The sequence below is a fragment of the Magallana gigas genome, chromosome 6 (assembly GCF_963853765.1).
Source record: "Magallana gigas chromosome 6, xbMagGiga1.1, whole genome shotgun sequence".
Taxonomy (NCBI): Eukaryota; Metazoa; Mollusca; class Bivalvia; order Ostreida; family Ostreidae; genus Magallana; species Magallana gigas.
In genome coordinates, this window is record NC_088858.1 from 30,542,344 (window position 1) to 30,566,984 (window position 24,641).

Consider the following 24,641-nt stretch of genomic DNA (forward strand, 5'->3'; position numbering starts at 1 on the left):
TGCCATGAGATATTAGCGATTGTCCAAAATAACAAGACAGTTGCATAACTATCATTGTTACGGTGAGACAAAATCAAAACGGAAGTTTGAACACGAACAATACATCTGGCTATTCCTTTTGATACATAGAGCGGTGGTTTTTTTTTCTTCCCAAATACCATTCGGATTCAGACTATCAGATTAAGACGTTGAACGTGAACGGGTTATAACAAACAGGTACGATTCTCTCTGTCTCTGTGTGTCTCTCTCTGTCTGTCTCTCTCTGTCTCTGTCTGTCTGTCTGTCTGTCTGTCTGTCTGTCTCTCTCTCTCTCTCTCTCTCTCTCTCTCTCTTTCTCTCCATAAATGCCGTATTTGTTTATGAAAACGATTTTATCATTTATGCTTTAGAAAAAATGCTTAAAACTAAAAACCATCCAAGAAAAGTAGCAACCTTTGTATAATTAATCTACATTGTGTAGTTGATGATAAATAAGAAATAAATTTAAGGGGCACAATATGAGCAAAAGAACTGTCAATGACTCTTTTGGGGGGAGGGAAGAAAGGATACTTTTTTTTTTTAATGCTTTGGACATTATATATGTATATTTAGGTAATTATGTTCATAAGTGTCACATCGTTTTCACTAAGTCTGGAATGATTGATTTCTGAGAAAAATAGGGATATGCGTATTTTGCAAATATAAATATCCAGCTACTTTTAAAACTGCTTTTGAAAAATATGTCAAAAATGTGGTTTTTCAATTAGAGAGTACAAAAAGGATAGAAGCATACAAGAGTAAGCGGGGTGGATAAATAATGCATTTTACTTGAAAGACCTATATGCATGTAACAGATAGCTGCTAAAATCAGCAATGAAAAAACGCATACATGTATATCCAGATACATAAGATGTTTGAACAAACTATCAAATTTTCAAATAGGGCATTTTAAAAGAAGAAATAAAAGCTGGCAGGATCACGATAAATTTGTGAGTGACTGAGGCAATATATTAGCATTAATGGGGACCTAGACAAGATTTGAGCCCTAATTTGTCACATTTTATTTTTCCATTTTTAATGTCTAGTATACTAGGTGATATGGGTATTTTTTGTCAAAATTTGACAGTCAAATACCAAGTTACAGGCAAGATACAGAGACTTGTTATGTTTTACATATGTGTTTTGGCATAACTTTCAATCCGATTTTTTGGTTAACAATATTATATATGAACATGTTGAGTTCATTAACTTTTATGCCACGAGTCATTATCTCGAAGAAATGCTGTCTTGCTGAAACATAATTTGGTAACAAATACATGTATAAGACTTGAACTTTTTAAACATAATATTACAATACATTCCTTCCTCTGTGCATTGCTTGTAACTTGACTTCCAACATTCAGGTCAATTATTCAAAACGCACACAATTTGAGCTCATTTTTAAAAAAAACAATTTCCAATATTGATGTCTAGGATGGGTCATAATATACTGTATACAGGGAAATATTCGCACTCATTTTTTTCGTCCCTTTAGCCCTTGTTGTCACTGGACGAATTTAAGACTGGGCGAATTCCAATGTCTCAATTATTTCTTTCAAAACACAACAGTGTATGGGCGGATTCAAGATGGGCAAGTGTAGAGGGGCGAAAATAACCCCGTATACAGTATTAGTATTTTCATTGGTTTGTCAAAATTTGAAAGTCAAATTTCGAGTTACAAGCATGATACAATTTTGAAGTTGTTTGTTTGGAAAACAAAGTTCGAGTCGTGTTATATGTTTTTTTGCAAAGTGTTGGTTTAAGTTTCAATCAAATGTTTCATTATTTTGTTGGTAATAGTATTTAGGAACATATTGAATAAGTTGTCTTGTTTGCCATGATTCATTTTCTAAAAGAAATCGACATTTCTTACTAAAACATCATTTAAATTAAATTGAAGACTGGAACATTGTTTACATAAAAAACAATTCTTTTATCTGTATCTTGCTTGCAACTTGACTTCTATCTTTCAAAAATTTTGATTAATTATTCAAAATGCACAAGTAAAGTATTTAAACATAAAAAACGAGTTTGTGTCTTAAATTGTGTCTAGGTCCCTTTAAAGGGTGGATGACGTGGCCAATTTTATACTTTATAAATCTTAAGATGGTATGGGACATCTGTTGATATTAATGTGGATAAAAGTACAGTCATTACAGATCTGTAGTGAACCCTCTTACCCACTGCGCTAAGCTTTTAGATAGAAATTTTGGGGGGAAATGACCATGAACATTTAAGTCTCTCAGTTGTATAAATTCATCATAAAATTCCCCAATTCATGCCAGTTTAGTGGAGTAACGACCTGACTTAGATTTGTTATCAAAGGGCACCTTCCCAAAAAACTCAACCTTCTCCAAAACCCGTAACGTCCTCCAGTATTGGACAAGTCTCTTAAGTTCATAAGTATACCAAAATGCACAATCAATGCAAGTTTGGTGGGGAAAGGTTTAGTAAAAACAGGAACTGCTCCACAAACTTTGACCAGGTCGCCGAGGTGTAGCAAGCTCAAAATTAAGACACTATTAATAGTAGACCTCATCATGTGTAATTTTTGATCATACAGGTTTTTTTGTTTTTGTTTTTTTTTTTTTACAAAAGTACGTAAATTTCACTTCACGCGAACTTCATGTTAAACTCACGTGAAATTTGCGTGGACTTCTTTACACGTGCTTTTCATTTGAGACTCAATTGGCTGAGTAAATATAGTATTTCTTCTATTTTTAATGGTGTTTTCCCCCTTTCGAAATCTATGAAGAGTACGGTGTCCATTTTATTTGTAGATTGGAAATGGGAAAGAAGCTGCGGTGTTTCCGGATTGACTTTGACAATCCACAGGCAATTTATTTTCCTGGTCAGCCAGTCAATGGGAAGGTGATTGTGGACCTGGAGTCTGAAACAAAAGTCAATGGTAAAAAGCAGACTTGAAATTTTGATAACTAATATGAAAGATACACGTATTTCCAGTTGGTATTAACAAATCAAGGAGAGGTAAAGACCTCAAGACTAAAATTTAAAATTGAATTTGAATATGAAGATTAATCGTTCATATATAGCGTTATATTTACATCTACCGAGCATAATTCCCTTTATTTCTTACGGAAACTTTAGTTAGTTCATTTAAACAATAAAATGCTTTCTTTGGTGATTCATTCGGCAGATGAAGGTAGTGACATTGCAGAAAAATACATAACCCGCTAACGCAGGTTATGTAATTTTTTTCTGCAATGATCACTACCTTCATAACCCAAATGAATCATCAAAGAAAGCATTTTGTTGTTTATATTAACACCTTTCTTTAAGCTAATTGATAAATTGATTAGGAAAAGTAAGTAAAATTAACTAAATAACTGTTAATGTACGTAAGTAAGTTGGCTTAAAGAAAATCGTCTCCTGTGAGACTGAGTCTGACATCGTCATGATTATTTCGTGCAATCCGTGATTTTACGTTAGTGTGCTCCCTTGTCACATCAAGGCTTGATTACGGAAACGCATTGCTGTATGGGTTGGGCTCCAGCTCCTTGTCAAAGCTACAGAGAATTCAAAATACAGCTGCCAGAATAATAACAAGAACCAAGAAGCATGATCATATCACACCGGTGCTGGTTGCTCTTCATTGGTTGCCAGTGGAATTTCGAATTCAATACAAACTAGTTTTGACTGTTTTCAAGGCTTTGCAAGAGAAGTCACCGGCATACATTCATAACCTTATTGATGTATATTTTCCATCAAGATCACTTCGATCACAGAACTCGAGATTTCTGGTTAAGCCCAAGGCACGTACCAAATTTTATGGAAATCGGCGTTTCGATGTCAGTGCAGCTGAACTCTGGAACAGTCTTCCCGCAGTTTTAAGACTCGAAGAAAATCTGACCAGTTTTAAAAAGTCACTCAAGACACATCTTTTTAAATTAGCGTTTTATAATTGACTCTTTTATCAGTTTAAATAGATCGTCAGTCTTCAATCTGTGCTAAAAATGTTTTATGAATATTTAAAAAACTGTTTAGCCTAGTTTCTATATGTAAACCTCTTTTTATAGATTTATATGCCTATTATAACTCAGTTTTATTTGTGTATGCTCATTGTGTAGTTTTAACTTATTATGTAAAGCGCTTTAGAGTAATTTTATTATATTTAGCGCTATATAAATGTTATAATGATAAAATGATAATTTTTCCTAGGTCGCTATAGGATTGGACCAATTGATAAACAGGGCGTCTCGATATCTGTCCTGTCATTTTCTTGTCAGTTTCAGCCGCTGTAGATTTCGACCAATCGATATAAGGGGCGTGTAGATTTCAGTCTGGCTGTTACTATAGAGCTATGGATTACCTATAAGTTTCCGTAAGAAATACTGGGAATCATACTTGGTAGATGTAAATATAGCTCTATAAAAGCTTCAGAACTGAAATCTGCACACCCTGTTTATCGATTGATTGAAACCTACAGCGACCTAACAATAATCATGGACTGCACGAAATAATCATGATAATGCCAGACTCAAAGTCCCATAGTACACGATTTGGCTCTTTCTTTTAGTTAACGTACTGATGTACATTAACAGTAATTTAGTTTATTTTACTTACTTTTTACAATCACTTTATTAATTTCTCAAAATGAAGATGTAAATATAAACAATAAGAAGCTTTATTTGGTGATTCATGCAGAAAAAATTTACCATCCCGCTAACGCGGGTTAATTATTTCAACAGAATAGAATAACAAACACGTCTGTTGACAGTTTTTGTTATGGCTTTACTTTAGTAGTATACTAAATGGCAAAGAATACAATATGTAGAATAAGACTTCAATGAACAATGATTTGAGGTATCAATGGCTAAACAACAGTCACAACAAAGATGATCAATGAAGTTTGATATATGTTCAATATGGTTAAATGACAAAAATTCAATGTCAGTCAATGTATTATGCACAATGGTCTATGCCGACTTTTTCAATAGTATATGACGTAGAAAAACAATGACAATGACAAAATGACGGAAGCCCATATTATTGGCCAGAGACACTGGAAATAAACAGAATCTGCGGTGGGGCTTCATGCAAAATTCGGCCTTATGTACGAAAGCATCAAGATGACTTGCTTGATGCTTGCGGACATCCGCCACAAGCGGGCAAATTTTGCTCATGCAATGACAAAAACTGCTTCATGAATGTAAAGGAGGAAAAGTGTCAAGGTTTTCAAGCAATATTTTGTACAAGCCAGATTGAATACCATTCAAAAATAAAGTTTGAGCACAATCAGAGAGATGAGTGCCATCAGGGTATAAATTTGAGTTGCAATTTTTTAAATCTGGGTAATTGATATAGCCCCCATTTCTAGCAATGACAAAGTTTGACATGGAACTGTTGATCCTAACGCGTGCTCTTTCTGCTGCTATGTGCGAGAACATATGACCGTAATATGTTCTTGGCAAGATCTGAGACTAAATAATTCTACAATTTGGCCACATAGAGTGAATATTGGCAACTGTCAGTTTCATGTATTTTTGAAGGCGACGCAAGGACATAGTACCAATACTGTTACCCCCACAATGAATCATTAGTACATCTGGATTAGAACTGTTGGACTGGATCACGAAAGCCTGGCTCAACGATCTCCCACACCATTCCTTTCTTGCCAAACCACCTTATGGAAATATTGTGAGGCTCCAGATGTAGGTCTTGATTTTTGTAATTGGTAAATGAGTACTGATAGGCGTAGCAGATCAAGGATGAACCCATTATCCATACTGTAGTAGGGGTACCTGCAAACTTAGCATACTATTAGAAAACAGTATTTGTGTTGCAAGGTACTTATATTCGAATGTATGAATAAACGGCATTTGATTTCCAACGGCCTTTGATCTTAATTTCTTCTTCAGGTATACCCTGTAGAAACATATGCGTTGCGCTACCGATGCGAAATGAATGGGATTTAAAAGATGTGGTATCCAGACCAATGAATTTTATTGTTTTGTGTAGGATTGAAGTAAACTGATATGATGTTATGGGTTTTGCATTCAAGTGGCAGAGGAATGGGCCTGAAACATTAGGTCTTATTGATAGGTATTGATTCAAATAAGTAAATAATGTTGTTGTTTGTGTGTTTGGTATTGTGGATTGTGGTATTTGGATTGTGGCACCCTTGCCCAGTTGGTCAGTTTTAGAGCCCTTAATCTGAACCTTGATTTCACAGTCTAATAGATGAATGTCAGTCTCAAGTAACACCACTGCATTCCTTCTCGACACAGTAAATTCACTCACTCTCATCAATGCAAAGAAGGCTAGTTCAAATGCGGTTGCAAACAGTGTAGTTTCAGAAGAGTTAGCACAAACTGAAGACAATGCAGTAACAAGTTGGCCTAACAGGGGTAAAGTTATTGGTGCTCTAATATCTTTGGAGGGATTCAAGCGATGCATTCCCTCAAGCATCTTTTTGACGATAAATGTTTTTGTATGGTCAGTGTGGCCTTGCAATTGGAGCTGATAGCTTGTACCACTAATATAACATCTTGCAGTTGAATATGAAATGGAGTTTGATGCTAAGTATGCAATATAATTAACTAACTGGTGGACTGGTGGTGGCCAAAGTAACTGCAAGGAAAATTTATTACGAAATATACCAAATGACTCGAGACCGCGATGGTATGTATCAGCTGTGTTTTTTGCTATGGCAGCAGATAAAATCGCATCTACGTGGGGTCTAAGAGGTTGAATAATTCCGTCGGTATCTGTGTAGGCTGAATGTCTGCATTCGGAAAAAGTGTTCTGAACTTTGCCCACTGAAAACGAGAGATAGAGTCTGCTATAGAACTATAATACCCAGGAATATGAACAGATTTTATTTGAATGTTGCGACTTATGCAAATTAACACTAGCGGCCTGAGTAAGCGCATGACACGGTGTGATTTACTTGTTTGGAAATTGATAATATGGAATAATGCCAAATTATCTGTATTTATGATTAATTTTTTGCTTACAAAGTAATCCTGCCATAACCAGATTGCAACAACTATTGGTACAAGCTCCAAGAATGTAATGTCTCTGCAAACTTCAAGTGACCATGAGTTGGGCCACTTAATTACTGTCCAGTGATTGTTAAAAAATGCACCCCCACCACAGGAACCACAACTGTCAGTGAAAAGATTGAGTGCATCATTACTGGACCAGGCTAACTCAGGGAAACTGGATCCATATTCTAGCATACTCCTTAATTGCATGGGTCACTTTAATTAGAAAATGTGATTTCTTTATGCCAATAGTAGCATTATAAAAGCGACGACAAAATGCCCTGCCACCAGGAAGTGCCTTAGCAAAAAAATTAAGTGAGCCGCAGAGTGATTGCATTTGTTTCAAGGTAACCTTTTTCGATTGAAGGAGTGATGCTAGTGCAGTTTGAAGCTCAGAGCATTTATGGGTTGGGATGAAAATAGTTTGTGTAACAGTGTCTATACCCAAACCCAGGAAAGTTAGTTGCTAGAAGGGCCCTCAAATTTGCTAGAATTGAGAGGTATACCGAACTGTTGACACAATGTTTGAAAAGACTCTGCCAACTGGGTACAATGAGATGTGTCCCTACTACCCGCAAACAGGAAGTCGTCAAGGTAATGAATAATGTTTGGACTATTGCAGCTCTTAGCTAGTACCCAGTGAAGGAATGATGAGAATTTTTCAAATGTAGAGCATGCTATGGCACATCCAAATGGCATACACTTGTCAAAATATTATTTACCTTCAATACACATGCCCAATAGACAGAAATCCGAAGAGTGAATTGGCAGTAAGCGAAAGGCGTTTGACAGGTCCATTTTACATAACAATGTAGCTTTACCCAAGGAACTGATCATAGTTATTGCTTGATCGAAGGATGCATACGAAACTGAACATAATGCGGGGTCAATGAAATCGTTGACACTGTTACAAGTAGGGGCAGACAGGTTTGTAATTAATCTCCAACCCCCATCTTTTTTTAGGAAGAATACCTACAGGATTACATCTAAGATTGAACATTGGTAAATTGTTGAAAGGTTCTGACATGCGCCCAAGACTTATTTCCTTATTGATAATAGCAAGTAGTTCAGCAACATGAACCTGGGCTGATTTCATATTCTTGGGTTTCAGAGGAAGCCTTAAAATGAAAACCAGTACGGAAACCAAGTGATAAGTGTTCAGCAGTATCTTTGTCAGGGTAATTATCCAAATAACTTTGCCTAATTTCAATCTTAACTGGAGTTGAACCTAGGTCCCATAAACCTTTGTCTGGCTTGAAATGTTTGGCGTGGGCGGAGGGGTAGCTGGTGCAAGTTGGGATGAAAGGGAGAGTTGTTTGGTTGGTTTATTTGAGTGGGGGTATGTCGTGTGCTAGATGATTGCGATGACCAGCAATGTATGCGAGGATGATTTTTTTGGCAGTACATGCACAAATGTTGGTAGAGACATGTTTGTCTGCTACAAGAGCCTTTGAAATTATAGTCGTAACATTTTTGAGTTTGATTGAGTGTTATGGGCTAAGCTGGATTGGACATATACATAAGCCATAGCTCAGCGTCTACAGAACCGCAAGTGATAGATGTGTTGGTGGAGATTTTTAGCCTAAACTGTTTATCATACTCCAACCAACTTGCATTTGGATTTCTGCTGGCCCCTAACCTGATAGTTTGAATGTACTTTAGGATGCCCTGAATGTCTGGCAGGGTGTCTCAACAAATCAATGCTGGAAAAAATTATAAATGCATTAGTCTAAGAATCAACTGTTGTGATTTTCTTGGAATTTGTTTTTGGAGACATAATTGACTGACCGTCGACAATTGAAAATTTTTGGTCTGGCTTGTCAGTATCAAGGTCGGTGCGCAAAAGTTTGGCTAGATCAATATAATCTTTGGACCAAATTTTTTCTTTAATGGATTGGGGAACAAAATTACCAAGATTGTCTGAAACGCTGATAAGGGGTGTTGGGTTTGTAGCAATAGCAGATGACAACATACCATTGCTGCTTGCGGGTAAAACAGTACCTGAAGTTGCAGGTACTGAATTTGCTGATTGGCGGGCGTGGAGATGGCGACATCTGGCACCGACATTTCCACTGGTTGTACAGGAGCCTCAGGGGTGGACAAAGCAGGTTGGGGTTGCGGTTGAGTTCTCGAACCACGTCCTAGTCTTGAGGCCGCTGGATTGGACGCCGCATATGGGGACGATAAATTCCTCTTAGACTTCCTTGCTCTCAACATTTTAAGGCGGAAAGGAACGAACTTTGTTGGTATTTGGCAATATTTAAGGATGGATGGATCCTGATTGTTGGGGATTGGGAATGATCGAACTACCGCTTGAAGGCGAAATCCGAAAAGGAAGATGACTGTTGCGCATGAACGATTGCGCGTTGAACTAGGAACGATAACTCTAAATTATACACGTGAAACCAATAGAGGTACTAGTAATTGATAGTAATCTTTCTTGGATCAGCTAGATTTCTATTTGTCTCAATAACTGGACTTAACTCATATTGAGTTAAGTCTGATTATAAGTATTTTTTGTGCAATGTCGCCACCTTCATATCCCACATGAATCACCAAAGAAAGCAATTTATTGGTTAAAAATTTACATCCACTAAGTAAGATTCCCTCTATCTCTTACGAAAATTGATTGTAATTCACAGCTGTATAGAAACTGACAGGACTGAAATCTACAGGATCCGGTTTTCACCAGTTTATCAATCGGTCTAAACCTTCAGCAGCCTATGAAAAATCCCAAGACTGCACGAAAAAATCATGATGATGTCAGGCGCAAATTTCCAAAAAAGACGATGTGGCTTTTTTTATCTAACGTACTGATGTGCATTAACACTTAATAGTTTATTTACTTTAACTTTTTTATGATTAAAGAAAGAAAAAAATATATAAAAATAAAATGCTTGTCTTGGATGAGTCATTGTTGGTTATGTTTTTCCCAATATCTCTGGCTTCAGATACCGCATGAATCGCCAAAGAACGCTTTTTACTGTTTTAATTTGTCCAGCTCAGGAACGCAAAAATTTGAACAATAATACTAGTATGCAGCGTATGCTCATTGAAATAATATGCAGCGCATTCTCGGTTACTTGACAGTAAGTTAAGATATGTATTGTACATACATTTTGTAAATCGAAGCTTTGGCTTTTTCAGATATCAAATTGAGATTTTTGGGAGAGGCCTATGTTTATGTTGACATTGCAGTTGGCAATCAAAGACGGAAATGCGAATCAGAGGAAGAATACTTTGACAACACATTTTCTGTTATAGCCATGGGTAATTTTGTAATGATTTAAACAGCCATTGAAATCCGAAATAGCAAAATTAACGTTGTGGAGCCATTTTTTGAAAGTTTTATCACTTTCTACTACAGATTTAGGTGACCGTGATGAATATATTCTGAAACCAGGACTTCACACGTTTCCTTTCTCCTTTGTGTTACCTCTGGAAATACCGTCTTCTTTAGAGGGCGAACATGGGCACGTCCGCTACATCGCGAAGGGCACAATAGACAGGAGTTGGAGTTTTAATGACCACACAAAACGTGCATTTACAGTAATTGGTTTACTAGATCTCAACAAGCTGCCACTGGCCGATGTAAGCAGCTGTAAAAATTTTATAAAGAAGGTATTGCAGTGATTTACTAGAAATTCAGTTTTTAAATAGTGCTATATTGTATCTTATTTTAGCGCGAAGCAGGGAATTCAGTAGAAACGAACGTGTGTTGCCTGTGTTGTAAATCGGGACCCATAGAGGCAACACTAAGACTCAACCGAATCGGGTATGTTCCCGGAGAATCTGTCTTCTTTGATGCCTATATCGTAAACAAGTCCAGTCGTGTATGTGGAGTTCGTGCACGGCTGTATATGGTAGGTACAAACTTTTATTTTAAATTCATGGTTGCATATTTCTGCCATCCACATCACTTTCGGCTCACATAACTCAACAATTAACATTTAACAAATTGACAATTAAAAATATCCTTAATGTTATTTTGATTAGTTCTCACTGTTATCATGTCTATTCAAAATGGAGCTTTCCAAAGGTAAAACTCCTTTTTACGAGATATCTATACTTACCTGCATCAACTTTACATTTCCCCGGGCTGCATACGATCGTGCCTGAAGTTTTGTGAAGGCCCAGACAATTAGAGCCCAAACGAAAAGGAGTGAGTGATGTAGGTAAATATCGATATCTCTTAACCAGGGGGTTTACCTTTAAAAATATCCACTTTATATCAATATCTGTACTTACCTGAAACAGCTTTTTGCAAAATTGGTAGCAGAAATACTGGGCGGGAGATTACGATTACTATCGTATAATAGTAAGATAAAGAATGCTATCACCCAAACGGGTATTATATTTCTGTTCTTACCTTTTCGCCCATCTCGATATATCAAAGACTGGAGACTTGGCAAACCAAGCTTCTTCTTGAGGAACATCTCTTATGTAGGTTTTTTCTGTTGTCGAACGAGCTCAGTAGAATATCTTCAAATGTTTTTCAATTGAAATTGGCCCATGTAGCTGCCAATCGTCTAGTATCATGCGCACGCATGGGATAAAGTTTTACTGTTCTGTTTATACACACATTTTACAAGTGACACAATCCATCTTTTGGATGTTGTTTTTTGTGAGTGTGATACGTAAGTCAAGAATAAACACTTTTCATCACTTTTTCTGTATATTTTAAGTGCTCGACGAGGACACAAAAGCAAGTTCTTATTGTCTGTTACAAAGGTATTAAACTCTGGTTTCGATGGCTTTCCTAATCTCTGACTTTTGTCCAAAAACTGTATATATGGTAACTAACGTATTCCATTGCGTTCAAGACGTAAATGTGTCTCTCAAATTGAAAGAGCTTGAATTTTGCTTACTATTGATGCAATCGTCAGAGCTACAAGGAACACGTAGGAACTTCATTTCTTCATACGATTTAACGGCTCTAATCGGGAGTCACACAACTTCCAAATGACAGTTGGCAAATCCCAATAAGGAAGTAATGGTCTTACATTTGGTTGAGAATCGTAGATTTTCTTTATTAATTTTGATAGATCAACGTTGTTACTGACAGAGCTATTGCTTCAACCCTTATGTATTGATGCCATTGCTGACCTGTAACCCAGTTATTATAGTGGACTCAACTGAATTCTTTTGGTTTTTGGCACACCATTCTTTGTAGATTAGTATTCTAGCATCATACATTTTTCTTGTTGACTGTCTTCGGGAGTTGAAGATAAATGATCCAGCTTTCTCAGAAAATCTAATTTCCGTTTTTTGTTATTTAAAATTTTCCAAACCGCCAGATATAGACTTTCTGGACTTGGATGAATGAACTGTCCTCTTTTTTGAGCCGACAAGTCCTTTATAATTGGAAGGAAGTTCCCCTGGAATGTCTACCAATATATGTATAAGGTATGAAAACTATGACTGTTTTGGTGAAAACGGAGCTATGAGAAGAAGAACACACGACTCCAGTTCCACTTTCCTGTATACCTTCGGAATTAATATGGGAGGAGGAAATGTATACGCATACATTCCTGTCCAATCTACAGCTAATGCATTGTATCCTCATGCTAAAGGATCTGGGAACAGAAATTAAAATACCGTTTGCTTCCGGTTTCCCCTTTGTTGCCAGAGCGGGAAAAACTCGAAAAATCTTATGAACTATCTCTTGTGTGAGACTCCATCCCGTTTTCTTGGGAATTTGTCGCCCCCTGAAAACTGATCAGCTATAACATCCCTTTTTTCCCGAATCGTGAGCTGCTTTGAGCTGTATCCCAAAATGGAGACACCAATGCAGAATCCTCCATGTCATCACGCACAGGACTACAGAATTTGCCCCCTATCCCCCAGGCGATTGATGTTAGACACTACTGTTGAATTTTTTGTCCTTAGTAAGACTTGTGATTGTAAGTCTGTGATTGACATTGTCCCTGAAGTGACGTGCTCATAATTCCAAGATATTTGTATGTGATGACTGTTATATCACTGTCCATTCACCGGGCACATTGTTATCCTCTAGGTGGGCTCTCCAACCGTATGTTGATGCATCCGTCCACACGGTTACATCTCCTTAGAAGCTCCAGAATAGATATCCCTGCCAGAACATTCCTTCTTTAATTTCTGTCCACCAGCGAATATGTGGGTTGAGAAAACTGTCGATTTGAATCATCATCTGATCTAGTTTTGTCCACAGTTTTGTCCACATGTGGACGCCACTGAGACAGAGGAACTGAACTGTAAGCATCTTGAGTCTGGCAAAAGAAATCAAATCTCTACAGGCTGCCATTAAATCAATGACTGGGGTATTTCCTGTCTTCTGGATAAATCGGGAAATGTAAATAAGCTTCCTTTAGATGCGACCCAGTCTCTCTTATTCAGAGCCTATATTTTTGACCTTAGAGATTCCATTTTAAGGTGTTGATTTTGGAGAAATATATTGAACGGTTTCAAATAATTATTGATAATTAGACGGTAACAACAAAAAAGGCGGTGTAAAACTTTGACCATCCTGTGTCTTGAAAATCTCAATGACATGTTTTCCTAATAAACTTTCTATTTCTTCTAAAATACAATGTCTTTGGGCAACATTTTGTACATTTGTTATTCTTGCTCCTCTCTTTGAAGGATGTTTTGTGAACACAAGTTTGTGTCCTTCCTGAACTATTTTAAAAATCAAATCGTTGAACGTAATTAACATCCACTCCCTGTGGTAAGAAATGATCCGACAGCCTACTTTAGCTGATTTTTGCAAGTTGAGGCGAGTCTCTAATCGATCCGTCATAACCCCGAACGATCTTGTTTAAAGTTATGAGTTGAACATCTGAACTGAAATACTGTCCTTTTTCTCGAGTAGTCTTTTCCGAAGCAAACGTTCCCTTCTTTGCAAAGGATGTTCTTCTGGCTCTGAGGTACTCGCCGACTTATCTCTCTCTCTCTTTTCCTTGCAAAACTGAGGCCTAGGGATGAACCATCCATCTGCTTTGCACCTCTCGGGTGCTGCGTGTCTTTAGCAGCACGCAAACTTTCTGCACTTGAGTGAAGAATGTTAAAATACTTCCAAAAAAACAGTGTAGGATTCAGAGTTGTCTGTACAAGAAGTTTGTTTTCAGTTTTGTTTTTTTGTTTTTTTTTGTTTTTAAAAGCCAAATCCTCAATGTGAATTGATTTACGTGCTGCAACTGCGCCCACTAATACATGTATATGAAAAGTAACATAAGCCATCGACTTGAACACTTGCATCAAAGCTTGGAGGGCGTCTGTTTTGTCCTCATTAGATACAACATTATCAAAATATGACGTATTTAGTGAGGCATATATAAACACTCTTAAAAGAAGTCGAGATCCTTGATCTATATTCTATAAATCACTGATGTGTGAATGCAATATAGGGATGCGGACACGGTTGGAATTTTTGTTTCCTTTCCTCCCTGTTGTAAAACTGCTATCATCAATGTTGCCATCAAGATGCGGCAGTACTTGTCAAAGTCAGAATTTTTATTATCTGACGCTTTATAAGTCCGAACTGCACCTTTTTGCTTGTGCATTCTGGATGATGAATTCTTCATCAACATCTGTCAATGTGTTTAAAATGTACCCATCCATACGCTAAGCCTGTTGTGGGGTAGATTATTTTGTCCTCATCAAACGATCTGACATATAGGATTTGAAGTCTCGGCTCTGAGTTTCAGAAACTTCAATTTTATTCATGTTCAGTTCCATTGACACTTTTTTAACAAAAATTTTCCAGTTTACCATGCATGAACCATTAGAGTAGGTTATGCGTATGCACTGAACCCAAGACAGAGTTATCAAAGTCTGAACAATTATCCTCTTCAACTACATCATTAAGTGAATTGCTAAAGACTTGATTAGTTTCACTTCTGTGGCTTACCAGATTATCGTCACCCGATTCTCTCGATCATTGACTGTTGAAATCAATCGAACCTGTTACAGGCCCAGTCTGAACGAACGTCAGACGTTATAGCACCAGTTTATTGTTAACTCGAAATTGAACAAACTCTTAAATTCTAGCGTCAATTAAATTTCTCATGCAATTCTTTTGATATTGTTGCCATTAGGCTTCGAAATTTCCCAACATGAAAAGCGGAAAATTATATACTTGAGGAGGTACTGAACCCTGCCTCCAATCGCCGCCATTTTGCCTTGTTTCTATCGGAGAGATATTTTCTGATACAGCTACGTGTCCCGTAGTAAAGACGACTATCTGAACGATTCAGATTGCCACCCCCCCCCCCCCCCCCATACACACACACACATAATGGAACTTCAAGGTTTCGCGTTGTCGCCGATTTTCTCCTCGCTTCTGTATTCTTTCGCTGAATCATCTTTTTGATAACCGTCCGTTTTTCCTCTAACCAGTTCCTGCAAACTTCGCATGGAAATGCTTCGTTACAAACTCTGTGTCTATAGCACACTGAGTGATCACCAATAACGGTAATGTCTCTATCACATTTTACGCAAATTTTAATTGAATCCGACATTCTAAGACCGCAGGCTTTAAATAATTATTTGAGGCAAAAACACACGGTTTTTAAAATGCACGGAAGTATTCTTGTGCGCTATGTGATACCACAGGGGTATTCTCAAAAGTCCAGGCATGATTGTAGGCAGCCCAGGGAAAATGCAAAAAGTTGATGCAGGTGAGTACAGATATTGATGTAAACTAAGTTATCATGATTTGAGGAAAAAACTTAAAAGTGAGAATTTGTCGAAATAACAAAAAAGTTATCTTGATTTATTGAGAGCACTCGTGACTTGAGACAATAATTATGTTGACCTAAAGTTATATTGATAGCAGAAAGATGCCGCCATATACTAGAACATGTAAATTGGCCATTTGTCATGTTATCAACAATATCCGGTAAAAAAAAAAAAAAAAAAAACGTACGCGCGCGCGTGTTCTGTATGACTGTGATAGAAATAGCAGTGAAAGATAATCAAACAGTGTTTGAGATTTTGTTTATCTGTCGACGCCTTTTCAAATTCATTGAAGAAAAATCATTAAGAACACAATATCATGTTTGATGTGTAGTGAGGGTGTGTAGTTGAAGTGTGTTTGTATTGTTTTATTATCTATATATAAATTGAGAAACTTCTGGAATACAGGTATTCTGGAGTGGTCAACAGGTGTTACCATTTTTAAAGAACATTCTTGAATTCCGTGTACGTCCAGAATGTTCCAGTAACATATTGTATCTAGAATTTCCAAGATTTCTGTTAATATATAAATATATACACTTAACTGTACGTATGTTTGCCGATGGATTCTTGCTGTAAGTTTGTATTTTTTTATTTTTATATGATATAATTGTAAATAATTAAGGTACTGTTAAGTTTAAACTAAGTGGTTTCTTTTGCTGGCACTTCGGGTTATTCTGATGTTACTTGATATTTTTAGGTGTCCACTTTTATGGCAGGGGATCTCGTTGACAAAACGTATGATATTCTCAACACCCTTCCATACCGAGACGTACCCCCAGGGGAAGATGATGTATGGACTGGAGACAGATTCATAATCCCCCCTGTACCCCCCTCTTTCCTTCCTTGTTGCTCAAACATTAAAGTTGAATACTATATATTGGTAAAACTATCCTTGTCAACTTCAAGAAGTTTGTAAGACAGCTCAATCTATTAGAATAGTCATTTTAGAGAATCAATTGCATCGCTTTTGTCATAATCATTGTTTTATTTCCTGTAAATAAGTATTGTATGAGAAGTCTTTGAAGTAAATTTTAAACGTAAAAACGTTAAATAAAGGTGTATGTTCATGATTTTGGCTAAGGAAGGAGTCTTTTCTAGTCTTTCGACTTGTTAAAAGTAAATTTGGTTAAATGTTCATTAAATCAAAATAAAAGGAAAATAAAGTGTCATATTTTTCTTTCTTTTTACTATCATACAACATGGCATAGAAAAAGTAATCCAAGTTTAGAATTTAACAAAGACTATATTTTTGGCGGAAGATAGGTGTAGAAAAATATCACGTTTTTGCAAGAACTCACAATTCTTTGTTATGTAAACAAAGCTCGGGTCATGTTTTTGTTAACATTTTGAATGTTGAAGAGAAATTTCAAGGTTTAAATCTGACCATGTCCTTTTAAAACAAAGCCATAAGTATATGGATATAAACATGTATAATATTATCAGGTACTGATGATTAATATTCTAGCTGATGATATCGCCCTCGGGACCTTCATTACCAATTGGTGTCAAAGTGGACATCATCATAGGAACAATTCCTCTGCAGTCGGCTGTTCAACGGTACCAGCAGATGCTTTCTGCAATTCCATCGGCACCCTCCAAAGTTGCTACGCGTATGTCTTATGCGACTGTATATTTCCATTGTTCTTAATAATGAAGACACAAATTAAATAGTGACATTAAACACTAGTTTTGCATGTCCAGAATCTGCTTTCAACCACTTTTTTGTATGCAGAGACGCTGCGTTAAGGTAATTAATGATACAAAATGATCTCGTTTGATCTCTTTTCTGATTTGATTAACCTTCACATATTTAGCTTTAACAAAAGGAGGAAACTAAAGCCCTTAAGTATTAATTAAATAGATATTTTATCATTATATCAGTCTCATGTTGATATTGCATATAGGAGCAAGGATAGATCAGAATTAAATGGTGTATAGTTTCAAAAGTTCTGTTGACCGGAAGTACTATGTCACATCTTATACATTTTAACATTTTTTATTGAAATCCATACGCAAATCACACGCCCCCAAAACACACTGAAAAGCTACATAAAATTCTTGGTTTGTTTTTTTAATGCTGCAGTTGAGCCATCGTACAACGAGTACATAAAGGGATCTACAAACATCAGAACTGGAGAAGACGGCAGACACACGCAAGGTCAATTAGATTTCACTCCCTCGTACACGTACTATAACTGGTCTCAGCCGTCAACTCAGTCTCAGGAGTAGTGGAGGCTAACAAGACTGTCCAATGAACTAAACACGGTCGCAATCTCTTAACTATTATCATAGTACATGTAGTTTAGTCATTAGTCATATCGTAAATCCCGCAGGAAGTATTCGTTACCAAGACAGATTTTATTACAGATTTTATTACAGTGGTAAACTCTATGCTTATTGTTTTATGTGGGATTTTTTTTGGTGTGTGTGTGTGTATTTTTTTCCTTGTTTGTTTGCATTTTGTTTTTATATATTTTTTTTGGTATAAGGAGAACTGTTCCCGATTTGAGGGAATCTAGCCATTTAGCCTTGTCCGTTTCACCGGCTGCAAGGACCACGCTAGACATAAAGACCTGTTTCATGCTATGCTATGCGAAGAGGTCAGATTTGATTCTCCCGTAATCATTATATGGGTGTCATTTTAAGCTCACCGAAATCTTAATCTGCATGTATGATAATGTGAAAATCCTTTTTAACAATTTCATTTTTTTAATTTTATTGATTGCCCGTCTCATTTACATTTATTCATACAATCATGTTATACGATTGTTGCAGCTATTTCTTTCTTGAGTGATTTGTAAATCAAAAGAACAATTTATAACATGCTGTTTCGTTTTAAAACATTTCATTTCTACAATGCAGGATCTGTATATTTCATCAATGCAATAATTATTCCATTGCAAATTAACGAAGATAAAAAGAATGAATTTTAGACTTGCATGCAATGCCTATAGTTATAGTCACACTGTATTAAAACGGTTTACTGATAATCAATGTATTATATCCCAGTGCATGGTTTGAAGAATTAATTTAAAAGTATGTTTGAGACACAACAATTACATGTACATGTAACGTTAAAAATGTGCTTCCTTGATACTATATATTTGAGTGTTGACGTACATTTAGCATTCATTCGTATTGAAAGATACGGTTTAGCATGTTTTTGAATATCACAATGGTTTTATAGGCTAAACTCTTTGACAATATGAATTTGGTCAAAGAGTTAAACAATTTGAAAGATGATTTGTCTTAAAATGTATAAATTTTAAAATTTGAGTCATTGGTTGGAATAAAAGAGCTGGCACAAGTCATTTGCATTTGTTTTTCTTAAGGTTTTAATAAGAGTTTGAACAAGTACAAGTAAAACTAAATATGGTAAAATAATATTTTTATTCCTGTAAATTATACGCATGTGTTAAGAAGACATATACTAGTGTCGTGAAGAAATTATAAGATGAGACGTACGTATTTAAACATTAAGAACTACAGGGGTCCAAGGAAATGAGTTCCAACATTAAAAATGACTTTTAAAATGGTATAGTTGGTAAAATTTAAAAATTGATTAATGGTCAAGGCATATTCTTATCAACTAAAGACTTAATAAATAAATAAACAGCGATTTTAAAAGTTCACGGGGATATGAACTTGGTTGGTCAAGTGATCAAATCCTGTGAAGCCTCAAGGGATTATCAGAGGATGAGATATCACATATCCTGATGAACTTTTTAACATTGCTGTTTATTACTTATATTTACATTAAAATTTTGAAAAAGGCAAATTCTTCAGAATTTTTAACATTTACAAGATTTTTAGTTCACAATAATCAAAGTCATAATATGCCTAATGATATGAAGGAAATTTGACATAGTGAATAGAAGAGCAACATTTTACTATCACTACAGCATGATATTGAATATATCAAATGGACATGAATATGAAAATAATATAAAGTTATATTCGTCGTCAGTACATATAAGGCCTCTTTTGATAAAGCTTTACTTTTTAGTTAAGTATAGCACTTTTGTAAAGGTTATCTTTTTATTTCCATGAAATAATGAAGGTTTGCCAATTGCTTCTAACATAGGCGTCAGAACCGGGGGGGGGGGCGCTTTTACAGGTTGTTGATTTATTCATCGAATAAAATAATTGTAAAATGGATCCATATGTTTTTAAAATGCTAAAATTGTAAAACAGAACCAGTAGTTGGTATACTCATAATATAGGGATATTATGCTAGTCGGGAATAAAATGAGATTTTGAGTGGTTTTTTATTTAGTTTTTTTAAGCATATTTGCTTTTTTGCAAAAAAGAAAACCCTTATTCCATTTAAGACATTCGATATGTTTTTAGTTTCAAATGATGCAAAGTAAGTCTAGTGTTTGCTATTGTCTTTGTCATCGATGTGGTTTTTTTCAGTTACAATACATTAACCTTTGTGAACTAACTTTAATTATGGAAATGAAATATTTACCCTTGTATAAAACATCAAAAACGTACAGTTCACGAACTGTACTAAAACAGTGAATATAGTTGTATTTGAAAATAAGACATCCGTGTGGAAGGGGACATACACGTACATGTAAATCGTTTGCCTCATTTTTAAAGTTTTCATCAATGTGTTTAGTTTTCTGTAATTTTAAGGTTTTCTTTAAAAAAAAATGCGCCCTGCCCCTGGCGAAAGTTAGGGATCAGATCATACACAGTTCATTTTTCTTCATATAAATTTAATTAAATGTCGCTTCCTTAATCAAAATATCTTGTAGCCCAGCGCCGCCCTTGTTGCTATGTTATCTATGCCGGTTATCAGTGGGAGTTAACTGAATTTAAAATTTGTCAACTTAAACTTAACTATAACAGTACTGTTATAGTTAAGTTTAAATTGATAAATTTTAGACTTTTAATGTAACAAATATACGTAATAAACATCAATGTTAGAAAGATTACCGGGATATGAACTTGGTTGGAACAATATCAAATTTTTTAAGAAGCCCTTCGAGTTTCGCAGTATTTTCTCATGTGATTTATCAAGTTCTGTCCCATTGAACTTTTTAACAATGCTGTATGTTTCTTAAATGTCCATGTGTAAGTACTGTTTGACAAAACAATTTAAGAACTTCTGATAAATGCCATGAGATGTTATTGAATTTACATGTGTATAAACAAAAATAACCCGACAGGCACATAACCACATATATTTTATTGAACGGAGAGATAATATGACGAGTGGTGGTTTTAAAACATATAATTTTAACTGTTTGTAAAAACTGCTCTCTCTCTCTCTCTCTCTCTCTCTCTCTCTCTCTCTCATAAATGTCAATTTTTACGAAAGAGAGACTTTAACACTGTGCCGGATAATTATGCCAGTGCCAAGGTGGCATTTTTGCACCCACTTAAGATGCAGTTTCGGAAAAATCCATGTATACCAAATGATAGACCATTGTCTAGAGAGTATAAAACCACTTTTGTTTTTGGTGTGTTTCACCTGACAGGTGAGATATTTATTTAAAAAATAATATCCCATCGGAAAATGATAATTCCCATAGGAGAATGGACTCTCCTACAGGAAATATTGACAATCCTATAGGATTTTTAAAAAGTCCTATAGGAATTATATTTCCTATAGGAGAATGGTATTTTCTGTAGGAATTTGATTCAGACATGTAGTTTTCCTATAGGATAAATCATACCGGAATTGAAATCCCTATAGGAAGTTCTTGTATTCCGATAGGATATTTCAAATTACCTATAGGAATATTGTTTTTCCTATGGGAAAAATCATTTTCCTATAGGAATTTATTTTTGAAAGGTAAATATCTCACCTGACAGGTGAGATACAATGATAACAAAGGTGGTTGTTAACTCTTTAAGCAATGGTCTATCATATGGCATATTTGAATTTTTCGATATATGCAGCTTAAGCGGGTGCAAATATGCCACCTTGGCACTGGCATAATTATCCGGCACAGTGTTCTTTGTTCTTGTATGCATGTGTTTATATCTTTAAAAATCATGCTTAAAATAATGGAAGAGAAGGAACAAAATTTGTATAGGTAAGACTTTAGTTATGTTGACAAACTTGAAGATAAATTTTCTTAATTTAATTTAGGAGATGTTTTAGTGTACACTTTTAAAACTCTTATCCTTAAAAAAGTGTAGTTAACAATACAAAATATATAAGACAGACACAATATGAGAAAAATAAGTCATATTCTGTAGAATGTTTTTCTTTTAGAACACTATACATTAAATGTGGTGCAACATATCACCTTGGTACTAACTAATTATGTGTCAAGAATTTAAAATTAACTGAATGAAAACATCCCCTTTGTTGGCCAGCATAGCCAAAAAGAAGAAAAAGATTTAAAAACTGGCAATTTCAAGCTCTTTTGAAGACAAATTGTCGCTTATTATAGCACCTTCAGCTCTACTAAATACAGTAACCATACACAAAATAATTGGAATTTTTCAAATTATAGGAAATAACATTTTTATTAGATTTTTTAAGTGCATAAATAGTTATAATGAAAAAAATGTATCTGTTAATTGGCTTTGCAACAAAGACAGAATATTCCGATGCTTTGTAAACAAGACTTAGATATCACAAAAAGCTGTACACTAGTATTTTGAATGTTTAAAAGGAACCAGGATGTAAACTTGTTTGGTACGTGATCAAACATTTTGAGAAATAAACAGCATTGTGAAAAAGTTCACCTGGACAGATCTTGGTTAGTCACATGATCAAATTCTGCGAAACTCGAAGGGCTCTTCGAGTTTCGCAGAATTTGATCATGTGACTAACCAAGATCTGTCCAGGTGAACTTTTTCACAATGCTGTTTATTTCTTTTAAATGCCCACGTGTAAGCACTGACAATACAATTGACAGACATGAATATGCATGTCATGAGATAATTGCGATGTTAATAGAATTATCTTATTAACCAAAATAACCTCCAATCATAATTATATCTTCGTTTTTACAGAGAAGTAAAATCAAGACGGAAGTTTGAAAAATAAAACAATACACTCGTCAATCCTTTAAATATTTCGAATGTTGGTTTTTAAAAACAAATTCAATTTGGATTCAGACTAAGACGTTTTATTGCTTATAACAACTGGTAAGAAAATCTCTCTCTCTCTCTCTCTCTCTCTCTCTCTCTCTCTCTCTCTCTCTCTCTCTCTCTCCTATAAGAAAAAAATTTTATCTTGTACACTGTATTGATTTATCTTCGAAATTCATGCCTAGAATTGGAAATCATGTAAGAAAAGGAGTAAAGTTTGTATAAGTATTTAATGTTAACAAACTAAATTTTCTTATTATTATTTAGGCGTTCTAGTTTCCACTGTTAAACCCCTTTTTCGTAAAAAGGTGTAGTTAATGACACATTCGGGCAGTGTTACAACGCATTTTGAAAAATTACGCACTTTAAATTTTTTTTTCAAAAACTTTGATATGGTCGATATAAACGCACTTTGAAAAAAATATTGTGCTTTATGTTTGATAATTGTGTTAACTTAGCTCACCTTGATGCTACATTGAAAAAAGAATAAATAAGATTTTTAGCTAGCCTGAATAGCAATTTCGCAATGAAAAGGCTTGTCGATAATATAATTTAGTTTGACAATTTACAAATTAAGAGCAGCAATTCTAGGGTGCATCTATTAGCCGTCAGCTATTCTTCCAATTTTTAAAAATATATTTTTACTTTGTGAACGTTTACTCCTTTAAGAGATGGAGGGGGATGATTAATTAATATGGCTAAACTCTGTTAATATAAGTTGATAGAATTGATGTGATGTTTTGGAAGGAAAGAGATGCGTGTGCATTCTTCAATTTGTCAATTTGAATACTTAGTCTAGTATTTAATTTATTGTGTATTGGAAATTTGGGCTGTATGTTTGGTTTTCCCATTCCCAGTGATGCTAGACCATATTAAACACTGTTTACAATAAATATAAACACTTGATCTGACTAAATACGAAATCAGTTAAATACGAAGTATGTGTTATCTGATTTATACATATTTTTTCAAAGTGCGTTAAGTGTCTTGTCTTGTAAAAATGTCACAACGCCCTTTCAAAATTATTTTTAAAGTGCGTTTACTTAGTCCAAAAATAACGCACTTTGAAAAAAATTTCAAAATGGGTTGATTATGTCCCAAATTATTAAAAAGACTTTAATTTGATAAAAATAATTAGAGTGCGTTATTTTTAAAATGCGTTGCCATATAGCAGACTCAATATATACATTTGTATAAGCAAAAGAAGTTTCATTTTGTAAATACAAAGCGTATGCCTAATTTAAAGGACATCTGTGACTTTAAGAAACTACATATCAGATTGGGCGCAAAAATATCACCTTGGTATTAACTAAATATGTGTCAAGAATTTAAATTCAATTCTATCAACCTACAGATTTTGTTGGCCATGCAAAGTCATTGATTTCTTTTTTATTTTGATTTAATATACTTTTGATAATAAAGATGCAAAACGAACTTAAATGGTTGCAATGCGGATCGCTGTCTTGATAACAAAAGCAAAATGTAAAAACATGCAAATCTGAATACAAATTATCAGTCATTATAGCACTTCAGCTATGCACCAAATAAAAATCATACACAAAATAATGGGAATTTTTCAAATTATAGAAAACTGTTCCTGGGCAAATAAATAATTTAAAATTGTTCCCATGTAACCTAAACATCTATACAAAAATAATTTTTTGTACGTTTTTAAAACGTAAATAATTATATTGAAAAAAAAACAATTTTAATCTGTTGTATTTGCTTTCCGACAATGACAGCATTTACGTATTTAATTCCGATGCTTTGGAATCTTCTCGAGTTTCGCAGAATTTGATCATGTGACTCACCAAGTTATATCCCGTTGAACATTTTAAC

At 35.1% G+C, this 24,641-nt stretch overlaps 1 protein-coding gene across 3 annotated transcripts in view; it reads left to right on the forward strand.

Annotated features, from left to right (window-relative positions):
* The first annotated feature begins 54 nt into the window (after window positions 1-54).
* The window catches only part of LOC105344330 (arrestin domain-containing protein 17), a 29,658-nt gene continuing 5,071 nt past the window's right edge, over window positions 55-24,641 (forward strand). The window contains exons 1-8 of one of the 3 annotated variants that reach the window (XM_066087511.1): window positions 57-216; window positions 2,799-2,926; window positions 10,173-10,295; window positions 10,393-10,616; window positions 10,709-10,888; window positions 16,441-16,533; window positions 17,209-17,353; window positions 17,827-19,054. In XM_066087511.1, coding sequence (XP_065943583.1) covers window positions 2,806-2,926; window positions 10,173-10,295; window positions 10,393-10,616; window positions 10,709-10,888; window positions 16,441-16,533; window positions 17,209-17,353; window positions 17,827-17,972 — 1,032 coding nt within the window. In that variant the 5' untranslated portion in view covers window positions 57-216; window positions 2,799-2,805 and the 3' untranslated portion in view covers window positions 17,973-19,054. Of the gene's footprint in view, window positions 217-2,798; window positions 2,927-10,172; window positions 10,296-10,392; window positions 10,617-10,708; window positions 10,889-16,440; window positions 16,624-17,208; window positions 17,354-17,826; window positions 19,055-24,641 lie in introns of those variants that run through there. The other 2 variants (XM_011452084.4, XM_066087510.1) reach the window with 2 other exon arrangements.